Raw genomic sequence first — 17710 nt, forward strand, 5'->3', positions numbered from 1 at the left:
CCTGGTTCAAAAAATACGTGCTCTCTTGTCTCCTTGCCTTCTCCTTCTTGGTGTTACCACGCCCTCACGATCCTATCCTGGTCCAACGTCGCATCCTCTATCTGCTGTGCTGGGTCTCCCGGATCGTGCTTCCGTGTTGTTTGCTCGTCGTCCCAACCAGGCCAAGTGCAGGTAGAAATTCAGGCTCACTCAGCCTAACTACACACCCTTCCTGCTGTTATCTCTTCTCTCCTGGTCTGCACTCATTCATCCACTCCTTCGCCGCTTTGTCTCCCAACCAAGGCCATTTCTCTTGTTGCTCCTCCTCTGGCCCTAGTACCTCTCAACCACGCATCGCCCGGAATCCTGCTGCTTCTATCTACTTGTTGTCCGATTCCTTTGCTTGCCTTCCCCCTTTCCGCTCCTAGTTGTCATACATAAAGCTCAAAGGTCCGCCCCCTCTACGGCCTCCCCCTCTGAGAAAGAACTCTTCTCTATATTTCCTCTGCTTCAGCTTTCAGCTGCTTATTACTTCCCCTGCTTCTCAAATTCTCGGACATTTGTCGTGTGACTTTCCTCTTTTTTTTCTTTTTCTTTTTGCTCTCGCTTTCATCAGAACAAGGTCTCATTTACCCATCGGCACGCCCAGCTCAGGCCAGTTCAGCCCTTCGATTATCGTTAGACTTGTTTGGAACAAGGGTCTCTCTCTGTCTCTTCCTTATTTTTGTGTTAAGACATTGGAGATTGTCCGTATCCGAGACCTTGTCTTGGTAGCTTACATAAAAAAGCGACTGTCATCCTAGAGAAGCTGTCTTCCCGCCCTCTTCATCTTCTCACACACTCGCTCTTCTCACATCATGGCACCTGATCTGAACTCTCTGCCTGCATCACCGCTGGCCCACTCCAACGGCACCAGAAATGGGAACGCCAATGGCAACGGCAACAGCAATGTCTTTGTCAGCAACCCCAGCAGCTCTGGCACTCCCTTCACATCTGTGCCCGGTGCCGAGAGTGAGAAGCCGTACAACATTCTGTACATCATGGCCGACCAGCTGTCGGCGCCATTCCTCAAAATGTACAACCCCGACTCGCAAATCAAGACGCCCAACCTCGATGCACTCGCCGCCAAGGCCGTGCAGTTCGACTCGGCATATTGCCCGTCGCCGCTGTGCGCACCGTCGCGGATGAGCATGATCACCGGTCTGCTGCCCATGAAAATTGGCGCCTACGACAACGCCACACAGATCAGCAGCGACGTGCCCACCTACGCCCATTACCTGCGCATGCAGGGCTACCACACGGCGCTGGCCGGCAAAATGCACTTTGTCGGCGACCAGCTGCACGGCTATGAGGACCGGCTAACCAGCGACATCTACCCGGGCGATTTTGGCTGGGTCGTGAATTGGGATAAGCCTGATACCCGCCTCGAGTGGTACCACAACGCTTCGTCCATTCTGCAGGCCGGCACGTGCGTGCGCAGCAACCAGCTGGACTACGACGAGGAGGTCATGTACAAGTCGACCCAGTATCTGTACAACCACGTGCGCCAGGGCGACGATGCCCGGCCCTTTTGCCTGACAGTGTCGCTGACCCACCCGCATGATCCATACACCATCGAGGAGAAGTACTGGGACATATATGAGGGTGTGGACATTGACCTGCCCAAGGTCCGCATCCCGCGCGAAGAGCAAGATGCCCACAGCCAGCGTCTGTTGAAGGTGTGCGACCTATGGGATGAGGACTTTACCGACGACCAGATCAAGCGTGCGCGCCGTGCGTACTACGGCGCTGTCAGCTACGTCGACGACTGCATCGGCAAGCTGCTGAACACGCTCAAGAAGTGCAAGCTGGACAAGAACACCATTGTTGTCTTTAGCGGCGATCATGGCGACATGCTGGGCGAGCGCGGCCTCTGGTACAAGATGAGCTATTTTGAGCCGTCGGTGCGCGTGCCCCTGCTCGTCTACCACCCCGACAAGTACACGCCTCACCGCGTCACCACCAACGTTTCCACCATGGACATCCTGCCCACCATGTGCGACCTAGCCGGGACCAAGCCAATGGCCGAGCTCCCGCTCGACGGCCGCTCGCTGATTCCGCACTGCGAGGGTCGCGGCACCGACGCAAAGGTCTACGCCGAGTACACTGGCGAGGGCACCGTCCAGCCGCTCATGATGATCAAGGACCGGGACTGGAAATTTGTCTACTGCCCTGCGGACGAGACCCAGCTGTACAACCTTGCCGATGACCCGCTCGAAACCAACAACCTCGTGAGGCGGCTAAAGAAGATTGGCCCCGCTACGCCTGAGCTGCGCGCTGCCGAGGCTAAACTGCGCGAGTTTGAAGCTGAGACCGCTGCCAAATGGGACTTTGACGACATCACGCGCCAGGTGCTCCTGTCCCAACGCAAGCGCCGCCTTGTGTGGTCGGCGCTGACGCGCGGTCGGTTCACAAGCTGGGATCATAACCCGGTTGACGACGGGCGCACCAAGTACATCCGCTCACAGACGGATCTCGATGAGTTGGAGCGCTATGCACGCTTTCCGGCTGTGGACAAGCACGGCCGCGAGTTGGACCGTTACTACGCTTAGTCTTGGACGCCGGGGCGCGTTGAATTGGCTTGTCCGGGGCCTCTCTTCGACTGGTCACTCCTGGTAAGGGAAGGGGCTTTTTTTGGTTTTCATGGTACGCTGCTGGGCTGTTTGGCCTGGTCTGGATTTGTCACAAAGCGAGCGTGTTTCTTGTATTTTCTTCTAGTCTTGTTGTTTTGGTGTCTAGACTGTATATTGTAATAGTTGAATATAAAGTATCAAAATGAGACGCGTGTTGTTTGTTGCTGCGACGTAGGGAAACATCTTGATGTTACCTTTTAACCCTTGTGCTACCCCAGCCGACTGCTAATAGTACGGCATGGACGTCGCCATGCGTGCACGTGACTTTTGAGACCCACAAAATATGCGTGAAGTCACTCCTTTGAGACTCAAATACTACTAAATAAACACTTGGATGGACAGCCTTGCGTCACCGTCCCGGCCTCACAACTCATTTTTTGTTCACTTGATGAGCCGGACGAACAGCCTTCTATTGTTGGGAACTCTTAATTACTCTAGCTCAGCCGTATAGTCTTCTTCTTGCGACAGAGTCTACCATGGCGTCACTCAAAATCTCGGCCGATGAGCTACGAGCTCTTGATCAGGCGCGCCAGCGCTTCATGCAACTCTCCAACAGTATCGGCAGTCTCAAAATGGATGTCCACAATGCAAACCCACTCCCAAGCTTGTACGTCAAACAGCCATGAGCTTTTGGGCATTTCTGGCGGCCATGTTAGTCTTTGAAACGGTCTGGTTTGCTGACCCAAACCCCCCTCCCCAACAGAGCTTCGTTACATGCAACAGAAGACATCATCTTCAAGGATCTCACGTCCCTGCGTGACCTGGTTGACCAGAATAGCGATCTATTCCAGCGTCTCTCAGTGCATCCTAGCACTAACTTCCCCGGCCGCACGCATGAGAACGTGCTGATGCAGCTTATCCGCAAGAAACTCGAGCCCGATGTCGAGGAGCTTGTCGACCAGGGTCGCGTGCGGGGCGCAACAGTGGCGTCCTCCAGACCAGCCAACGAGACAACCGCCCCGCCCTTCAACCCCAGCGCCGGCATTGCCGCAGCGGCCCGTACCGAGTCCATCAGCGCCGAGCAGCTTTCGGAGCTGCGCAATATGTGGACCGAAATCCGCAACTGGCTGACCCAGCGCGTCGTCAAGTACGCCACGGAAGAAGCCCTCGAGCTTTTTACGGCCGCCGAGCAAGAGGCCGGCGAGGAGACGGTGCGCACTGGGCTCCAACACAGCCTGGACTGGGACAGCGACGAGGAGGAGGATGAGAACGAGGAGGCCAGCCAAAACACCAAGCGTCGCAAGCCCGAGGTCCCCTTTGTTGATCCTGAGAGAATACTTAGCTTGGGCGTCAAACTCGACGTCGATATGCCTGCAAACTTTGACTTTGAGTCGCGTCGGCCAAAGGCCAAGACAAACGCTTTGCCGAGACGCTAGCCACTGGGGTTCCAGGCTCGGTGACGTCAAGATATGTTTTACGGCGTTTTGGATACAGGATAGCATGGCGTTGTACGGGTTTTACATGTTTTCGTGAGACTGCTGTTTTTGAGCGGTTCTCTTTGCAGTTGTATACTTGGTTATAAATGTTCACTACTCTAACCACAGCCCAATTACTGATTCGCACTGAAATGCTCATGAGAGGACATCTCGAGGGGATTGAGGGCAGCTCGGCGTTGCAGTGCCATGCTTGTTTTAATTATCCAACCCTAACTAGCACAGGGCTAGGTTGCAGTTCAGGGAGGGTTACATTCAGAGGCAATATAAGCATGCCCCTAAACATGATCTTCCCGGTTTGAATGCCGTGCTTCCCCCCACAAGAAGTTTCAAGATAGAGGACCGGCCACTTTTCTACCGGCACAGCAGAAACACGCCCAGGCTATAGAAGGGCTGTTATTTATCTACAAACGCATACACAAATGCATACACGGATACTAATCAGCCATTAGTAATGCTGTATGTGCCGGTGGTTCCAGTGCGCCTGTAGTCGCGGTGGTATTATTTCTTGGGCTTTGAATAAAGCCGAAGGCTCTAGCATCGTATCTGCAGGACCGGACTGATAAATGTTGGTTTAGAGTGCCCGTGTGTGTCCCTTGACATTGAACGTGAGACCGCTGTGGACTGAAGGGAAAGAGGCGCGTTGGACAAACTGGCACTGCAACTTCAGGAGACGGCCAAGCCACAGAGAACGCCATGGGGGTATCGGTATGTACATGTATACAACAGAGATGGATAGATGTGCAGAAAATGCGACCATGTCTGAATGGAGAGTGAACTAGTTGTTGGTAGTCATGTACATCGGTATGTGTAACTAGTTATATGTATGTATATATGTATGTAGACTTGTAATCGCCTGGGAGGGAAGGAGACAAGCAAGAGGTCTAAAGTGGGACCTGCGTAACTGCCCTTGCAGCGACGCAAGGGAAAGAAGCAGAAGAAGAGAGACGGAAGGTGCAGCGAAGAAGAAAGGCTCGGCCAAGGGAGACTGGCGATAGCCGGACTTGTGAAGCGTGAGTTGTGAACAGAATTCGGCTAGTTTGTGGTAACAACTACGGGAAGAAACAATTGGGAGAAACAAAATGTGTTCTACATGCGTTCTACATTTGTTGTATCGGAAGTTTCCCCTTCTGGCTCTCTGCCCCTTCCTCTTCCTCCTCCTCTTGCTCTTGCTTCATTCCCCTGCCGTCTTGTGGTTGCATGCTTGGGGCAGAAAGATGGAAATAGGAAAGAAGCGCATGATGGAGGGGTGCAGTGGCAAGAAGGAAGGAGAGAGAATGGGAAGCTGCTAACTAACTGTTTAGTACTTGTACATGGCTGTTGCCGATCCGAGAAGAAAGGGCGTGGGTGGAGTGGAGGTTGGAATCGAAAAAAAAAGGCATATGCCAGTTTTCTGTGACCCCCCACAACTATCTCACAATCTCACAGCTCGCAGTTTCCTAGTTGCACGCAGTTTCGGCTCTTGTAACAACAAACGAGAGAGCAAGAAAACTTTATTTGCCTCGATCGGCTTTTTTTCCTTTTTTTTTTTTTTTTTTTTTTTTTTGCTTCTGTTTTTTTGTCTATCGGCTGAAAAAAACAACTGGCCGTTTGCTATCCGCGTTTGCCTTGGACTTCTCCTGAAGCATTCAAACAGGAAAGAAGGTTAGTAAAAAAAGGAGGGCCCCTTCCCAATGTAGCACTCCTCGGCCGCCGGCGCAACTTGGACCTCTTCGCCTCATTTTTGCCTTCGTCCCAAGTTCAACCCAAGTCCGGCTTCGTCAAGCTTTGGCCGCCGATTTGAGTTGAACAGGTGGTTAGTGGCCGAGCCCGCCTTTTCTATGAAGATTTACATTGTATATGTGCTGTGGTTTTTCGTTATTTTCTCTGAAATGAGCCTTAACATAGTGTCATTTCAAGACACTGCTGAAACAGGTCATTTCCCAGTCTTGAACGTAGAGGGCAAGTAGTTGCAGGGGAGGGGGGAATAGCACCCTGTTGAGTGCTTGCCCGGCGCTGGTCACAGCCGCGGCGTGCTGTGACCCACCTGCCCGTCTGGCCATCTCTGCCTGCCTTTTCCCCCACGCGCCTCCCCTATTGCAGCCCGCAAGTGCTGCAGCTATAGTTAGTTAGTTAGTGGCCATTTAAGCTAAAAAAGCTTAGCCTTACAGCAAGTGCCTTTTTCGTCGCTTTTATGCCGTGCTTTTATCGACGCAGATCCTTGATATCTCGTCCCCCCTCCCCCCCAAAAAAAAACGCGAACGTATATAAACTGCTGCTTCCTTTCGATGTGAAAGCCAGCCAGGCGCTCGCCGAAATTCAACGCCATTTTCTTTTTTTTTCTTCTCTTCCTTTCACTCCTTCACACAAATCGGCGTGAGGCCATCGCCATTCCAGCCTCTCTGTCCTGTTCTAAATCGTGTTGCTCTGGCTAGCAACTTTGTCTGTCTCTGCACCAACAAATACGTACGTCCTAATAACACAACCACATAATCACGGCAGCCCGTGTCTCTCTTGTTCCTGCAGCCACCACCACCAAAAAAAAACGCTTCTACCAGCCCGTGGCCTCTGTCTCAGCCGCTGAATCGGCCCCAAGCAACGCCGCAGCCCCCACCGCCGACGACGACGCCGACGACTCCCTCGCAAAAACCTCCACATCCATCGCCAGCCGCCATGGGACTCCGGATCGGCAGGCTGTTGACGGCCTTGTTGCCCAGCTTCATCAGTGACCGCTGGGATCCCATGGGCCCCAAGAAATACAAGATGCATCCGACGTCGTATCTCGACGGCCTGCGAGGAATCGCCTGCTTGATCGTGTACTTTTGCCATTACACCGAAGAAAACCACTACCATCTCTCACGATACTACTGGAGCGCCGAATCCGTCGGCGCCTTTATCCAGCTGCCGTATTTCCGCATCATCTTCTCTGGTCGCCCCATGGTGCACATCTTCTTCATCATGTCGGGCTTTGCTCTATCATTAAAGCCCCTCCGCCACATCCACGAGGGCGATAGCGACAAGGCCTATGCTGCAGTCGCCTCGTCCATTATCCGCCGACCTGTTCGTTTGTTTGGCCCCTGTGTAGCGTCGACCTTTTTCATTGTTGTCCTGCTGCAGATGGGTCTTTTGTGGCAGCCAATGGCCACCGTCAGCCAGCAGGTCTACAGCTGGCTCTGGGTCCTGGCCAACCAGATTTGCTGGCCCTGGGAGTGGGAGCACGACATGCTGCCTGGATACGACGTGCATCTCTGGACAATCCCCATTGAATTCTGCCACTCCATGTTGGTCTTCCTGTTCCTGATCCCCCTGGTCGTTGTCAAGCCCATGGTCCGCCTTGTTGCCATTCCCTGCCTGGCCATCTACTGCCAGTGGAGCGGCAACTGGGCTGGCTTCGAGTTTATTTCCGGCATGTTCCTCGCCGAAGTACACTTGCGCAACACGCTCCCCAAGACGGGCATGCTCGGCCTCAAGACTGCTTCAGAAAAGGACGTGGTTGAAAAGACCGGTCCCACTCGCAGAATCCTGCGGACCGGCTTCTTGACGGCTGGCCTGCTGTTCTGCTTCTACCTTGACGGCTGGCCGAACCTGGACCGCGACATGACACCCTTCTTCAAGAATCTGCATGACATGACGCCCACCAAGTCGACAATCGAGGGCTACCAGGCCATTGAAAAGTTCTGGTTTAGCCTGAGCGCCGTGTTTGTGGTGTGGGCGTGCGGCGAGATTGGCTGGGTCAAGTCGATGCTGGAGCACGGCATCTCGCAGTACATGGGCCGGGTCAGCTTTGCCGTATACATTGTGCACGGGCCCGTCATGAACCTGATGCAGCGCCGCATTCTCGGCCGCGCCGGCGAGGGCCCGGTCGGCGAGCCGGGCACCGAGGGCTACTCGCCCGGCGTCGAGCCGTCGGGCATCAACGGCTTCTTTGGGCTGTACACGCCGACACAGATGATGATGTCATGGCTGACGGGCCTGATTGTCATGGGCCCGGTGGTGTTTGCCGTGGCCGACCTGTTCTGGCGCTACGTCGATATCCCCATGATCAACCTGGCCAGACGGGTTGAGAGAATGTGCATGAGATGATGGGACAGAGAGAGAGGCTACCCCGGCCACCAGAGGAAGAAAGGGGGAGGCGAGTTAGTCTCGGGATAAGTGGGGCATAGCGGGCGCGGAGACACGGAGACGCAGACGGTCGAAAGACTGCCCCCGAGGACCGGACTACGGCCACTATACATAATATCATGTGCATTTATTTTGTGTTTTTTATTTTCTGCTAGCTGGTCATATCATAAATTTTCCCTCTTTTTCTTACTGTTGATCTTCTTTTGTGACTGTTCTGAGGCGTTAAATGTGTGATTGTTGTTTTGGCCGACGTCAAAACAAAGCATAGCGGCCACTGGTCTTGGCTTTTTTGCTAGCGTTGCTTTTATCTGCAAAGTGCAGGGTCCCCTGTTTCAGTAGCGATAGCGCGTGTGTTTTGATTGGCTTAATTTCCTTTTGTTTTTCTATAGGGCTTCTTTTTTTTTTCTCCTTTTTTTCTTGTATTTTCTTTTTTGGGCTGATATCTGCATCGCTATTTCACACCAACAGACAGCTGCCAGCCTCGGAAACAAAACACGCCCAGGCCTGGAGCGGAACATGTTTGGGCGTGAAAGCCAAGTACATAGATACACATTTACATAACACACACTTGGACTTTCAGTAGCCTGGCTGGCTTCCGTCCCGAGACAACCCCCCCCCCCCCCTGGTCCCAAGACTCGCTCTGCTGACTGATTTCAACTGCGGACCTCCTCCCTACTGATCGCCATCAAGTGTGTTGGACGTGTCTGAAAAGAGCCCACGATGCGTGCTGGCGCGGCCAACCGAACGATCCAGAAGCTCCGATGCGTGACGAGTTGCGCGGCTCGAGGGTCTGATTGCCTGCTCGTCTGGCGCTCTTGTTGCACATCTCGCGCGCCTCTTTTTTTCTTCTTAATCTCCAGTGCTGCTGCTTGTGGTGTCGCTTGATCTTGATACCCTCCTCTTCCTCTTCCTTCTCCTCCTCCTCCCCTTCTCGAGACAACCACTCATTCTTCTCCTTGACGCCCTTCTTTTTTTCCTTTCTCCCTTTCGTTCTATTCGTCCAGTCTCCGTCTGCTAGACAGCGGAGCTGCTTCTTTCTCCTTATCCTTTTTATTTTCTTTTTTTTTTTAATTATCTGCGCTACTTCAACCGTCGCTCTCGTTCGTCCATCGGGAGTTGAACTTTACAGGCTGGCCTGACTCCTCGCACTCTTTTTGTTTAATACTCTTCTCTTCTCTTTCCCTACTTCTTTTCTATCCGGCTTGACGTCAGCTTTTTTTTTTAATATCTTTGCATTTTAACACCCACAAAAATGAAGCCTTCTTTCGTCCTCCTCGCCGCCAGCGCCGCCCTCAGTCATGTAAGCCAAACTCCCCTGTTGTAACCCTAAGTGCGTGTAAGTCGACTAACCCTATTTCCACCCCCTCCCCCTTCAGGCCGCTGTAATCGCCCGCAACTCGGTTTCTCGCGATGCCGTACCGATTGTCATTGCCGACACAGAGCACTCAATTGCCACCGACTCGAAGCCTGTGCATATCCGGCGGCAGACCCCAAAGAACAACAAGGACAGCGGAAACAATGGGCTTTCTCAGGCCCTGACTGGCCTCTTGGGGTCAGATCAAGCCGGCACGGTGTTGGACTTTCTGAGTGGCTTAACTGATGGTGACGCCGGAAATGCGGGGGGGGGCGGTGGCGGTGGCGGAAATGGTGGCCGCGGCGGTGCTGGTAATGGTGGGAATGGTGGCCGTGGTGGTGCCGGAAACGGCGGTGCTACGGGTGGCAACAGGGGCGGTGACGGCGGTACTACAGATGGCAACAGAGGCGGTAACAGAGGTGGCAACAGAGGTGGTGCTCCAGCAAATGGCGGCACCAATGGCGGCCGTGGTCGCGGCCGCGGTCGCAGACCAGTGCGCACAACCCCGCCGCCCGCCAACGCGACGCCCGAGCCCTCCTTCCCACTGGTCTTTGGCACAAGCCAAGCGACGCCAAGCCCGATCCTGGTGCCCGTAGACGGCGTGCCTGGCAACCCCGCGGGCACTGGGGCCGCCGGAACCGGAGCCGCAGGCGCCATCGTGCCGACGCCTGCAGCCGGTAATGGTGGAGCCAACAACGGCACCGTCTCGCGCGGCCCGCTGCCCACGCCCGCCGAGAAAACACCCGCATCTACACCGCCGCTGACGACACCCAAGGAGGAGGCCAAGGCCACAGGCCCGGCACTGATCAAAGTTGAGTTGCCGCCAACGTCGCGCACGACTATCCTTCCGCCGCCGCAGGTAGAAACACCTGCTGCGAACCCGCCTGCTGCGAATCCGCCTGCTGAAAACCCGCCTGAGCCTGCCCCTGCATCGCCCTCGCCCTCTCCGCCACCACCTGCCGCTGCCTCTTCCTCATCAAGCTCCGCCTCGAGTAGCGCACCGGCAGTGCCCACACCCGCAGCACCGCCGGCGCAGCAGGACCCCGCGCCCATTGTAGCCGCGCCGCAGTCGCAGACGCCCGTACAACCGGCAGCGCCCACGACAGTGCTAGACGCGGTGCTTGCGCCTGAAGCTGGGTTGACTACAACGCCAGCTGCGCTGCCGACGCCCGCGAATCCAGGTGCCGGAGTAGGCGGAGCAGCGCCAGATTTGAGCGGGCTGCAGCTCACGAGTGCGTTGAACCTAGGCGCGCTGGGCGCTATCTTCTGAGGAGTAGCAAGTGGGAGATTTGGGGGCTAGAATTGGCGTATTCCCCCTGAAGCCGCCATATGTGGTGCATAGGCACTGGCTGCCGTGTGTGGTGATTTCTTGTATATACACGAGTGTTATGATCCAGCGTACAAAAAATTTGAGAAAGGCGTATATGTATTGATATGGATGCAATGTTCTGCGCTGGTGGTAATGTATAGTAGTTGTCTATCTGCTTCAAATGAAATGATTGCTCATGATGTTGTTGCCGTGTCCGCCCTCATGTTCGTGCTCTCCGCGTTTCGGCGGCCTTTTCAGCTGCTTGCGCCGGCTGTGGCCTTGGCCGCGGCTTTGGCTTTCTTCATTTGCCTCTTGCTCATCTGTGTTTCTGGGGCGCCCTCACTCTCGACCTTTCGCTTCTTGTCTGCAGCTGTTCCCTGGCCGGGATTCTTGGCCATCTCGACCACATTGACGACGCCTCTGAAGCCAGTCCGCTTGATGCCCTCGTTAGCAACAACACTGCGCGGGATCTCGCGCAGAGCCTCGCTGCCCCGCTCGCGCTTCAGGCCAAACACCTCGAGCAGGTTCATAAGGTCCGAGGGCGCGCGCAAGTCCAGAGCGCAGCCGCCGTCGCGCGCGCCACTGCTGATGACAATGCCGCGGCCGCGGGTGGCGCGCACGAGCGAGACAAAGTTGGACACCCAGGTGGCCTTGAGCGAGGCGTCGGCGGCGCGGATCATTTCGGCGTAGCAGACTTCGAAGCGCAGGCCGCGGCCAATGGCTGTCATGCACGGCTTTGGCCGGAAGGGATATGGGTGGCGCTGGGTCAGGTCGAGGGAGATGAGCGGGAAGTCTTGGATGTTGAGACAGGCCGACAAAAAGGCCTTTTCCGAGGTTGGCCGCACGGCGAGGATGTCGTACAGCGGCACGAGGGTCTGGAGGCGGTGGTTCTGGGCGGGGTCGTCGAGGATTACCGTGGCTCGGCGCAGGATTGCCGGCTGGCGCTGTGGTAATTGCGCCTGCGGCTCGGACTGGGGCGCGCCCGGCGGGTGTGAAGCGTGGGGTCTAGACCGGGCCTGGAGCCGTGCTTGTGCGGCGGCTACGGGGCCGGGCAGCGCACGCGGGGCCGGCGGCTGGACGGGCACCGGGGCCTGGATTGTTGTGCCGAGGGCGACGGTCTTGTATCCCAGAGTAAAGGCATAGGCGAGCAGCGAGTCGAGGGCAGCATCGTCATCGCCATTCTGGGCGCCAGCAGTGGGCTTTGGGGGCCAAACGAGGTTGAGATCGAACATTGTGGCTGAAGACGAAAATTAAGCTTAAAGGGCGGCAATATGCGTGTAGATCACGTTGGGCCCGAGGTGGGGAGGGAACGGGCAAGAGACCAAGTGCCCAAGGCTGAAATGAAGGCTCGAGAGGCTCAAGGCTGACAGGTCACGGCGGATAAGAGAGAAATGCTAAGCTCCGATGGTTTTTTTGGCAGGCGGCAGAAAAAAAAAAGTACAAGAAAGGGTAGGCGGGGCCGTCAGCTCGACCAAAAGCGGTGAGCAGCCAGAGAAAATGGACAGGGGGTCAAGAGGGTGGTGCGGTTGTCGCGGCAGGTGTGGTGGACGGGGCAGGGAAAGAACAAGTGGGGCGTGACCGAGAGGATCTGCCGGTGTTTCATGTGTTATTAGCCATGAAGAATTGGCGGATTGATTGCCTGGTTGCTTGAGTGACACTAGGGTTGCGTGAAGAAAAAGAAGGAAAAACAACTATAGGGTTCTGTCAGCTATACCACCCTCACCCATAGTTGTTGCGATTGCTGGCAAAGTCTTCTTCATAAGAGTCTTGTTTTTTTTCTTTCTTTTTTCGCTTGAATCTGGCAACTTCTTTGTTACGTTTTTTTTTCTTGGCAAGAGCAAAAAATTACAAGTCCTTGTGTGTACGTCTCGGCTCAGCCTCCTTCCTGGTCTCGACGCCCCTTCCCTGACGCTCACGTTCTGTCTCTCTTGCCATTTTTGCCATTCTGCTTCCTGCTTCCTGCCTTTTGGCTCTTGGCTCTTTCCACTTTGTTGCGGGTTGCGCGTCATATTTATCCGGCATCCCGTGGAAAGCGATAAATTGGCTATAAAGAGAAGAAGGAGAAAAAAAAGTCCCCGTGACTGGGCTTGACATTCTTAATTCTTGGTTGCGCTCGGCTGCCTCTCAATCTTTCTTCCTTTCCCTTCGCAACCTCAGACTTGTCGATCTTTTTTTTTTTATAATTCTTATTTATTTCTTTTTTTTTCTTCTTCCTTCTCCCCACATTCACGCTCAACTTTTGTCAAGCTAAAAAGAAAGAAGCTCGACGCTATTTCTCGGTAATCTGGCGTGAATCTGGACGCTGTCGCAATTTTTCCAGTTTATTTGACTTTATTCTCTATTTTCCCGAGCTCTTATTCTTCTTTATATCCTCGACCTCGTCCGCCCCTCTTCTTCCGCCTCGGCATCGTCTCTTCTCCTCGTCGGCCCTTCAAAACTTTCCATCCTCGATTCTGCCACCCAAGTCTCGGCCCTCCCCATCTCTTTCCGCCATGTTCTTCTTCTTCACATTCGGCGAACACACCTTCCGCAAGGATGTCTCGGGCTATCAAGGCATCGTGTGTCAGTGCCATAATTGCGGCAACATGAGCGGTCGCGTGGTCAAGTCGAATCCGTGGTTCACCTTTTGCTTCCTGGTGAGTTTTAGCCCCAGCCCACCCCGAGCTACTCCAACAGCCAGCTGAGCTCCCTCCCCCTCCCCAAGTCCCGCCTGCTAACCTGCTCTCACCAGCCCGTCGTCCCCCTCTCGATCAAAGGCTACACCGACATCTCGTGCCACATCTGCAACTTTGCCCAGCCGCTGGCAAATCGCCCCGACGTACAAGCCATAGCCAACGGCGGCTCGCCGGCTGTGCCGATGCCGCCGCATCAGGGCAACCCCGGATGGCAGAACCCGCCGCCCCAAGCCTACGGAGCGAATTACGATGCGCATAGTCCGAACAAACCACCGGGCCAGTACCAGTAAGGCTAGGCCTAACTGCACTCATCGGGCCTGTTCTACTGGCCAGTCCTAGCGACGGCTGCCTCGTCTGAACATTGCTCCATCTTCTGTGGGCCTCTGCCATTGCCATGGTGTTTCTGGACTCCCAGAGTCCTTTCTTTGCCCTTTCTACCGTTATCACAGTTCTTCTTTGTTCTTTGTTCGCGTGATTTCCCCTTATCTGTTGATTATCTGTTCTCTGGCGTTCACTGGCAGCGTCCCTGGTTATCTTTTTTTTTCTTTCTCGGTGTTTCAAAGATTCCATCCGTATTGGGTTTGCTATACGACGCTTTTCTGTTCTCTCTCTGCTTCTTTCTGTAACTTATTTCCCACAAACACTTTTGTCACTTTGAGTTTCTACTATGAATAGTCGGGCTTTTTTCATGTGTTTTTGTTTTGCTTTTCAGCTTTACTATCCAACGAGCTTCATTATTTCCTTTGTCCTCTCCTATAGTCAAAATCTCCAACCAACTTTCCCGCTAATATCCAACGTGATCTGTGTCTCACTTATGTCCGGATGCGTATATTCAATAGCTTAATGATGTGATGGAAAAAAAACAGGTCCGGTTTATATGTCAGCCAAACTTTGCGACCTGTGGTGTGCATTTTGGGCCACTGGAATCCACTAGAACTCCCTCTAATACAGCATCCGTCCACTGGAACTCACGGCATTCAGGTGCCCTCCCAGCCTTATTTTCAGCGCTCTGGCCGCTGTAGTTCCGCCCTACTCTTTCCCCACCTGGCATTTCTTCCTCGGCCCAAATCTTCCGCCTCTCGTCACTCTCAGTCTCTGTCTATGTGCACCATCGGTCCGTGATATGGGGCTCGCTATAGGATCGTGAATTTCTTATTGAATACGTTTTAATACTGCGGCCTTCGCCATTACCGTGTTTTTATTTCCCCTAAATCTCCGCGCTGCCGCCGGCCTGGACTCCCCGGTCTGCCTGAGATTGCTGTGTCTATCGCTAAAAAGCCTCCCACACCACTGCCCACGCCCACGCCCACATCGCCGCCGACAACGCCAATCGCAGCGTCCGCCCGTCTGCCGCCGGCCCCTTTTTGCCGCATCACCCACGCCGCTCTCACAATGCCCAATCGCCCAGGGGCAGGTGTACGTTGAATCCCCCCTCCCCCTCCGTCGATGGAGTGTACCCGCGTCAGCTGCTAACGCTCGCCGCCGTGCTTTCTAGGACGCCCGTCGCGACCAGCGCGGCCATCGCAAGTCGGCGTCTTCCAACAGCCAGACCCAGGGCATCTCGGTCGACAGCGTCCTCGGCTTCACTTCCCGAATCCCCTCGGGCCAGCCACGCGGCCCGCCCGCTCCGCCGCAACTCACATCGGCAGCCCGCTCTGCCGACAACGCCGCTAGCGACACGACCGCTCCCGAAAACACCGCTTCTGCGCCCGCGCCACCACCACCCGCCCTTAATGCAGTCCCCACAACCGCCCCGGCCGCATCCGGCGCGCCGCCAGACCTGAGGGCCAAGCGCATCAAGCCGCCCGCCACCGCCAAGCTGCCCGTCCTGCAAGCGCGGCTGAACCAGCGCGTTCCACAGCGGTCGACCAAGACGACAGAAAAGCTAGTCCTGCTGCCCGACGACGCGACGTCGCCGCTGGCCGCCGTGGCGCCCGACGACGCGAATGCCGACCCGGTGCTGACGAGCCGCCGGCCACTGCGCGACGATGAGCTCGACTCGCTCAAAAAGGGCGGCGCCATCTACGGCCGCAGCTACGCCGAGTGGCTGCCCAAAAAGGACCGCAGCGACGGCAATGTCGCCCGCCTGACGGCCTACTGCGGCGCGCACGGCTACAACGTCAACGCTGCCGCCAAGTTTGTCCGCGAGACTCATGGCGCCAAGGCCAAGCTCTACGACGACTGCCTCTACGTCATCTACGCCCTGCCGCTGCTGCCCGGCAGCGACGGCTACCGCGTGCGCAGCCGGCCGATCCTCAAGACCCCTGGCTCGTCGCGCACCGTGTTGGACGAGGAGATTGAGCGCAGCGAGCAGCGCGCCGACCACTCGCTCTTCCTGGGCTTCCAGGGCGACGGCGGGCGAGCAGACGCAGGGCACGAGGGAGGCGCGCAGCCGCTGCCGCCGTTTGGCTACGGCGACGGCGAGGACGAGCCTAACATTAGCACGCTGAGCCGCCTGCCGCCCAGCACGAACCTGTTTGCCGAGATGTTTATATTCGCCTACGGTGTTGTCGTGTTCTGGAACTTTAGCGAGCAGCAGGAGCGTCTCGTCCTGGCTGACCTCGAGCTTGCCGACCACGACGACTCGATGAGCGAGGCGTCAGGCAGCTCAGCCTCGGGCTTGGGTCCGGGCCAGGGCCCGGTCTCGACGGCTGCGTCGGCATACGGCTACGGCGCCACGATGCCCTCGGCCGCAGCGGTCGCGGCAGCCGCCCCCACGGCAACCGAGCCCGAGTTTGACGAGGACGCGCTCGTGCAGCAGCCGCTGGACCAGGACGACTTTGAGACGGAAGAGTTCCACTTTGCCTACAGCGCCGACGTGTCGCGGCCGCGCATCTTTAACGACATGATTACGCTACTGCCCGGGTCGGACCACATGATCAAGCTGACTATTAGCCACGCCATTGCGCAGAGCACAAAGCTCTGCTATTTCGAGGAGCGCATGACGCAGACGCTCAGCGCAGCCCAGAACATTCCCAAGCAGCTTGCCAAGACGGGCCAGTTGGTCATGAAGCGCGAGCAGATTATGAGTATTATGGGCCAGCTGTTCAAGAGCCGCGTGGAGCTGAACCTCTGTGAGTACCCTTTTTTTTTTGGGGGGGGGGGGGGGGGGGGGGGAGGGCTCCCCCTCCGTTGCGCCTGTATTTTTTGCTTTTACTCCCGGGCCACCACGCTAACCTGTTATCCCGCCCCTAGCATCCAACATCCTCGACACGCCCAAGTTCTTTTGGGACTACGAGCCCACGCTACACCCGCTGTACTCGGCCATCCGCGAATACCTCGAGCTTGAGAACCGTATCAAAGTACTCAACGAGCGTTGCCAGGTCTTCCTCGACCTGACCGAGATCCTGTCCGACAGCATCGCCGACAGCAACATGAGCACCATCACCTGGATCATCATTGTGCTCATCATCGTGTCCATCCTCGTCACCGTCACCGAGGTGCTGATCCGCGTCAGCATCCTGCGCAAGAACCAGGACACGCCCACGCCCGCGCTCTCGTCTGCTACGCCGCCCCCCTCCGCCGGCCTCGCCAGCCTGCTGGCCCTCGACCTTGTCAAAATGAACGTCACCCAGGAAGATCTGCACCGGTGGAGCCAGATGTGGACGCCAGCACAGCGCGGCGCAGTCTGCGGCGCCAGCGTAGTGGAGAATACCTGGTCCGAGCTGTAGGCTCTCTTTTCCCTTGATCGACCGCTTCATGTGTGCCGCCGTTAAGAAGGGGAAAAAGAAGAGATCAAAAATTGATTTCCGCAAAGGATATGTAACTAGGTAAGGGGGGGGCGGGGCAAAAGTGCAACAGACATTGTTTCTTGGCGTTTTCTTCTTTTTCATTTGTTTGTTTTTAAGGCTTGGCTTGGTATGACAAAAAGCAAAGGCACCACACCAACATCATCACCATCACTCCGAGTCCCACTACATTCCTTCATCTTTCTTCGTGTGGTTGGTTCTTGGTTCTTTTCACTTTTTATGTTCCTTTTTGCGTAGCACACACAATAATAAAAAAAGCACTCCTCGCATTGAATCAAAAAGAAAACAAACTCAACGCTTTCTCTCGCAATAATGCACATCTAACTACATAAGGATGTAAGAAATACTAACAAAAAGCCCCCACGCCAAAGAAGAGAAGAGTATAGTAGAAGATGACGCCACAGCGCAGCAGACAATCATATATACATAAATACAATC

The 17710-nt window shown here is 55.5% G+C and overlaps 7 protein-coding genes across 7 annotated transcripts; 6 read left to right on the top strand and 1 right to left on the bottom strand.

The window, feature by feature from the left end:
- Positions 1–836: 836 nt before the first annotated feature.
- BROUX77_001784 (uncharacterized protein) lies at positions 837–2570 on the top strand (the record flags this gene model as incomplete). The annotated part of the gene is made up of 1 exon (XM_073746251.1): positions 837–2570. One exon carries the CDS (start codon positions 837–839, stop codon positions 2568–2570), a length of 1734 nt encoding a protein of 577 aa, XP_073606866.1.
- Positions 2571–3127: 557 nt separating this feature from the next.
- Positions 3128–4027, top strand: BROUX77_001785 (uncharacterized protein; the record flags this gene model as incomplete). The annotated part of the gene is made up of 2 exons (XM_073746252.1): positions 3128–3258; positions 3355–4027. 2 exons carry the CDS (start codon positions 3128–3130, stop codon positions 4025–4027), a joined length of 804 nt encoding a protein of 267 aa, XP_073606867.1.
- Positions 4028–6736: 2709 nt separating this feature from the next.
- On the top strand, positions 6737–8146 carry BROUX77_001786 (uncharacterized protein; the record flags this gene model as incomplete). Its single annotated transcript, XM_073746253.1, has 1 exon — positions 6737–8146. The coding sequence occupies one exon, from the start codon at positions 6737–6739 to the stop codon at positions 8144–8146; it is 1410 nt and encodes a 469-aa protein (XP_073606868.1).
- Positions 8147–9437: 1291 nt separating this feature from the next.
- On the top strand, positions 9438–10809 carry BROUX77_001787 (uncharacterized protein; the record flags this gene model as incomplete). The annotated part of the gene is made up of 2 exons (XM_073746254.1): positions 9438–9485; positions 9562–10809. 2 exons carry the CDS (start codon positions 9438–9440, stop codon positions 10807–10809), a joined length of 1296 nt encoding a protein of 431 aa, XP_073606869.1.
- A 293-nt stretch (positions 10810–11102) lies between these two features.
- Positions 11103–12080, bottom strand: BROUX77_001788 (uncharacterized protein; the record flags this gene model as incomplete). Its single annotated transcript, XM_073746255.1, has 1 exon — positions 11103–12080. One exon carries the CDS (start codon positions 12078–12080, stop codon positions 11103–11105), a length of 978 nt encoding a protein of 325 aa, XP_073606870.1.
- Positions 12081–13340: 1260 nt separating this feature from the next.
- Positions 13341–13813, top strand: BROUX77_001789 (uncharacterized protein; the record flags this gene model as incomplete). The annotated part of the gene is made up of 2 exons (XM_073746257.1): positions 13341–13484; positions 13580–13813. 2 exons carry the CDS (start codon positions 13341–13343, stop codon positions 13811–13813), a joined length of 378 nt encoding a protein of 125 aa, XP_073606871.1.
- Positions 13814–14915: 1102 nt separating this feature from the next.
- On the top strand, positions 14916–17194 carry BROUX77_001790 (uncharacterized protein; the record flags this gene model as incomplete). The annotated part of the gene is made up of 3 exons (XM_073746258.1): positions 14916–14939; positions 15019–16597; positions 16719–17194. The coding sequence occupies 3 exons, from the start codon at positions 14916–14918 to the stop codon at positions 17192–17194; spliced, it is 2079 nt and encodes a 692-aa protein (XP_073606872.1).
- Between the last annotated feature and the right edge of the window lie 516 nt (positions 17195–17710).

The sequence above is a fragment of the Berkeleyomyces rouxiae genome, assembly GCF_048999995.1.
Source record: "Berkeleyomyces rouxiae strain 22BRR77 chromosome Unknown BrBRR77_ptg000002l, whole genome shotgun sequence".
NCBI classification, from domain to species: Eukaryota; Fungi; Ascomycota; class Sordariomycetes; order Microascales; family Ceratocystidaceae; genus Berkeleyomyces; species Berkeleyomyces rouxiae.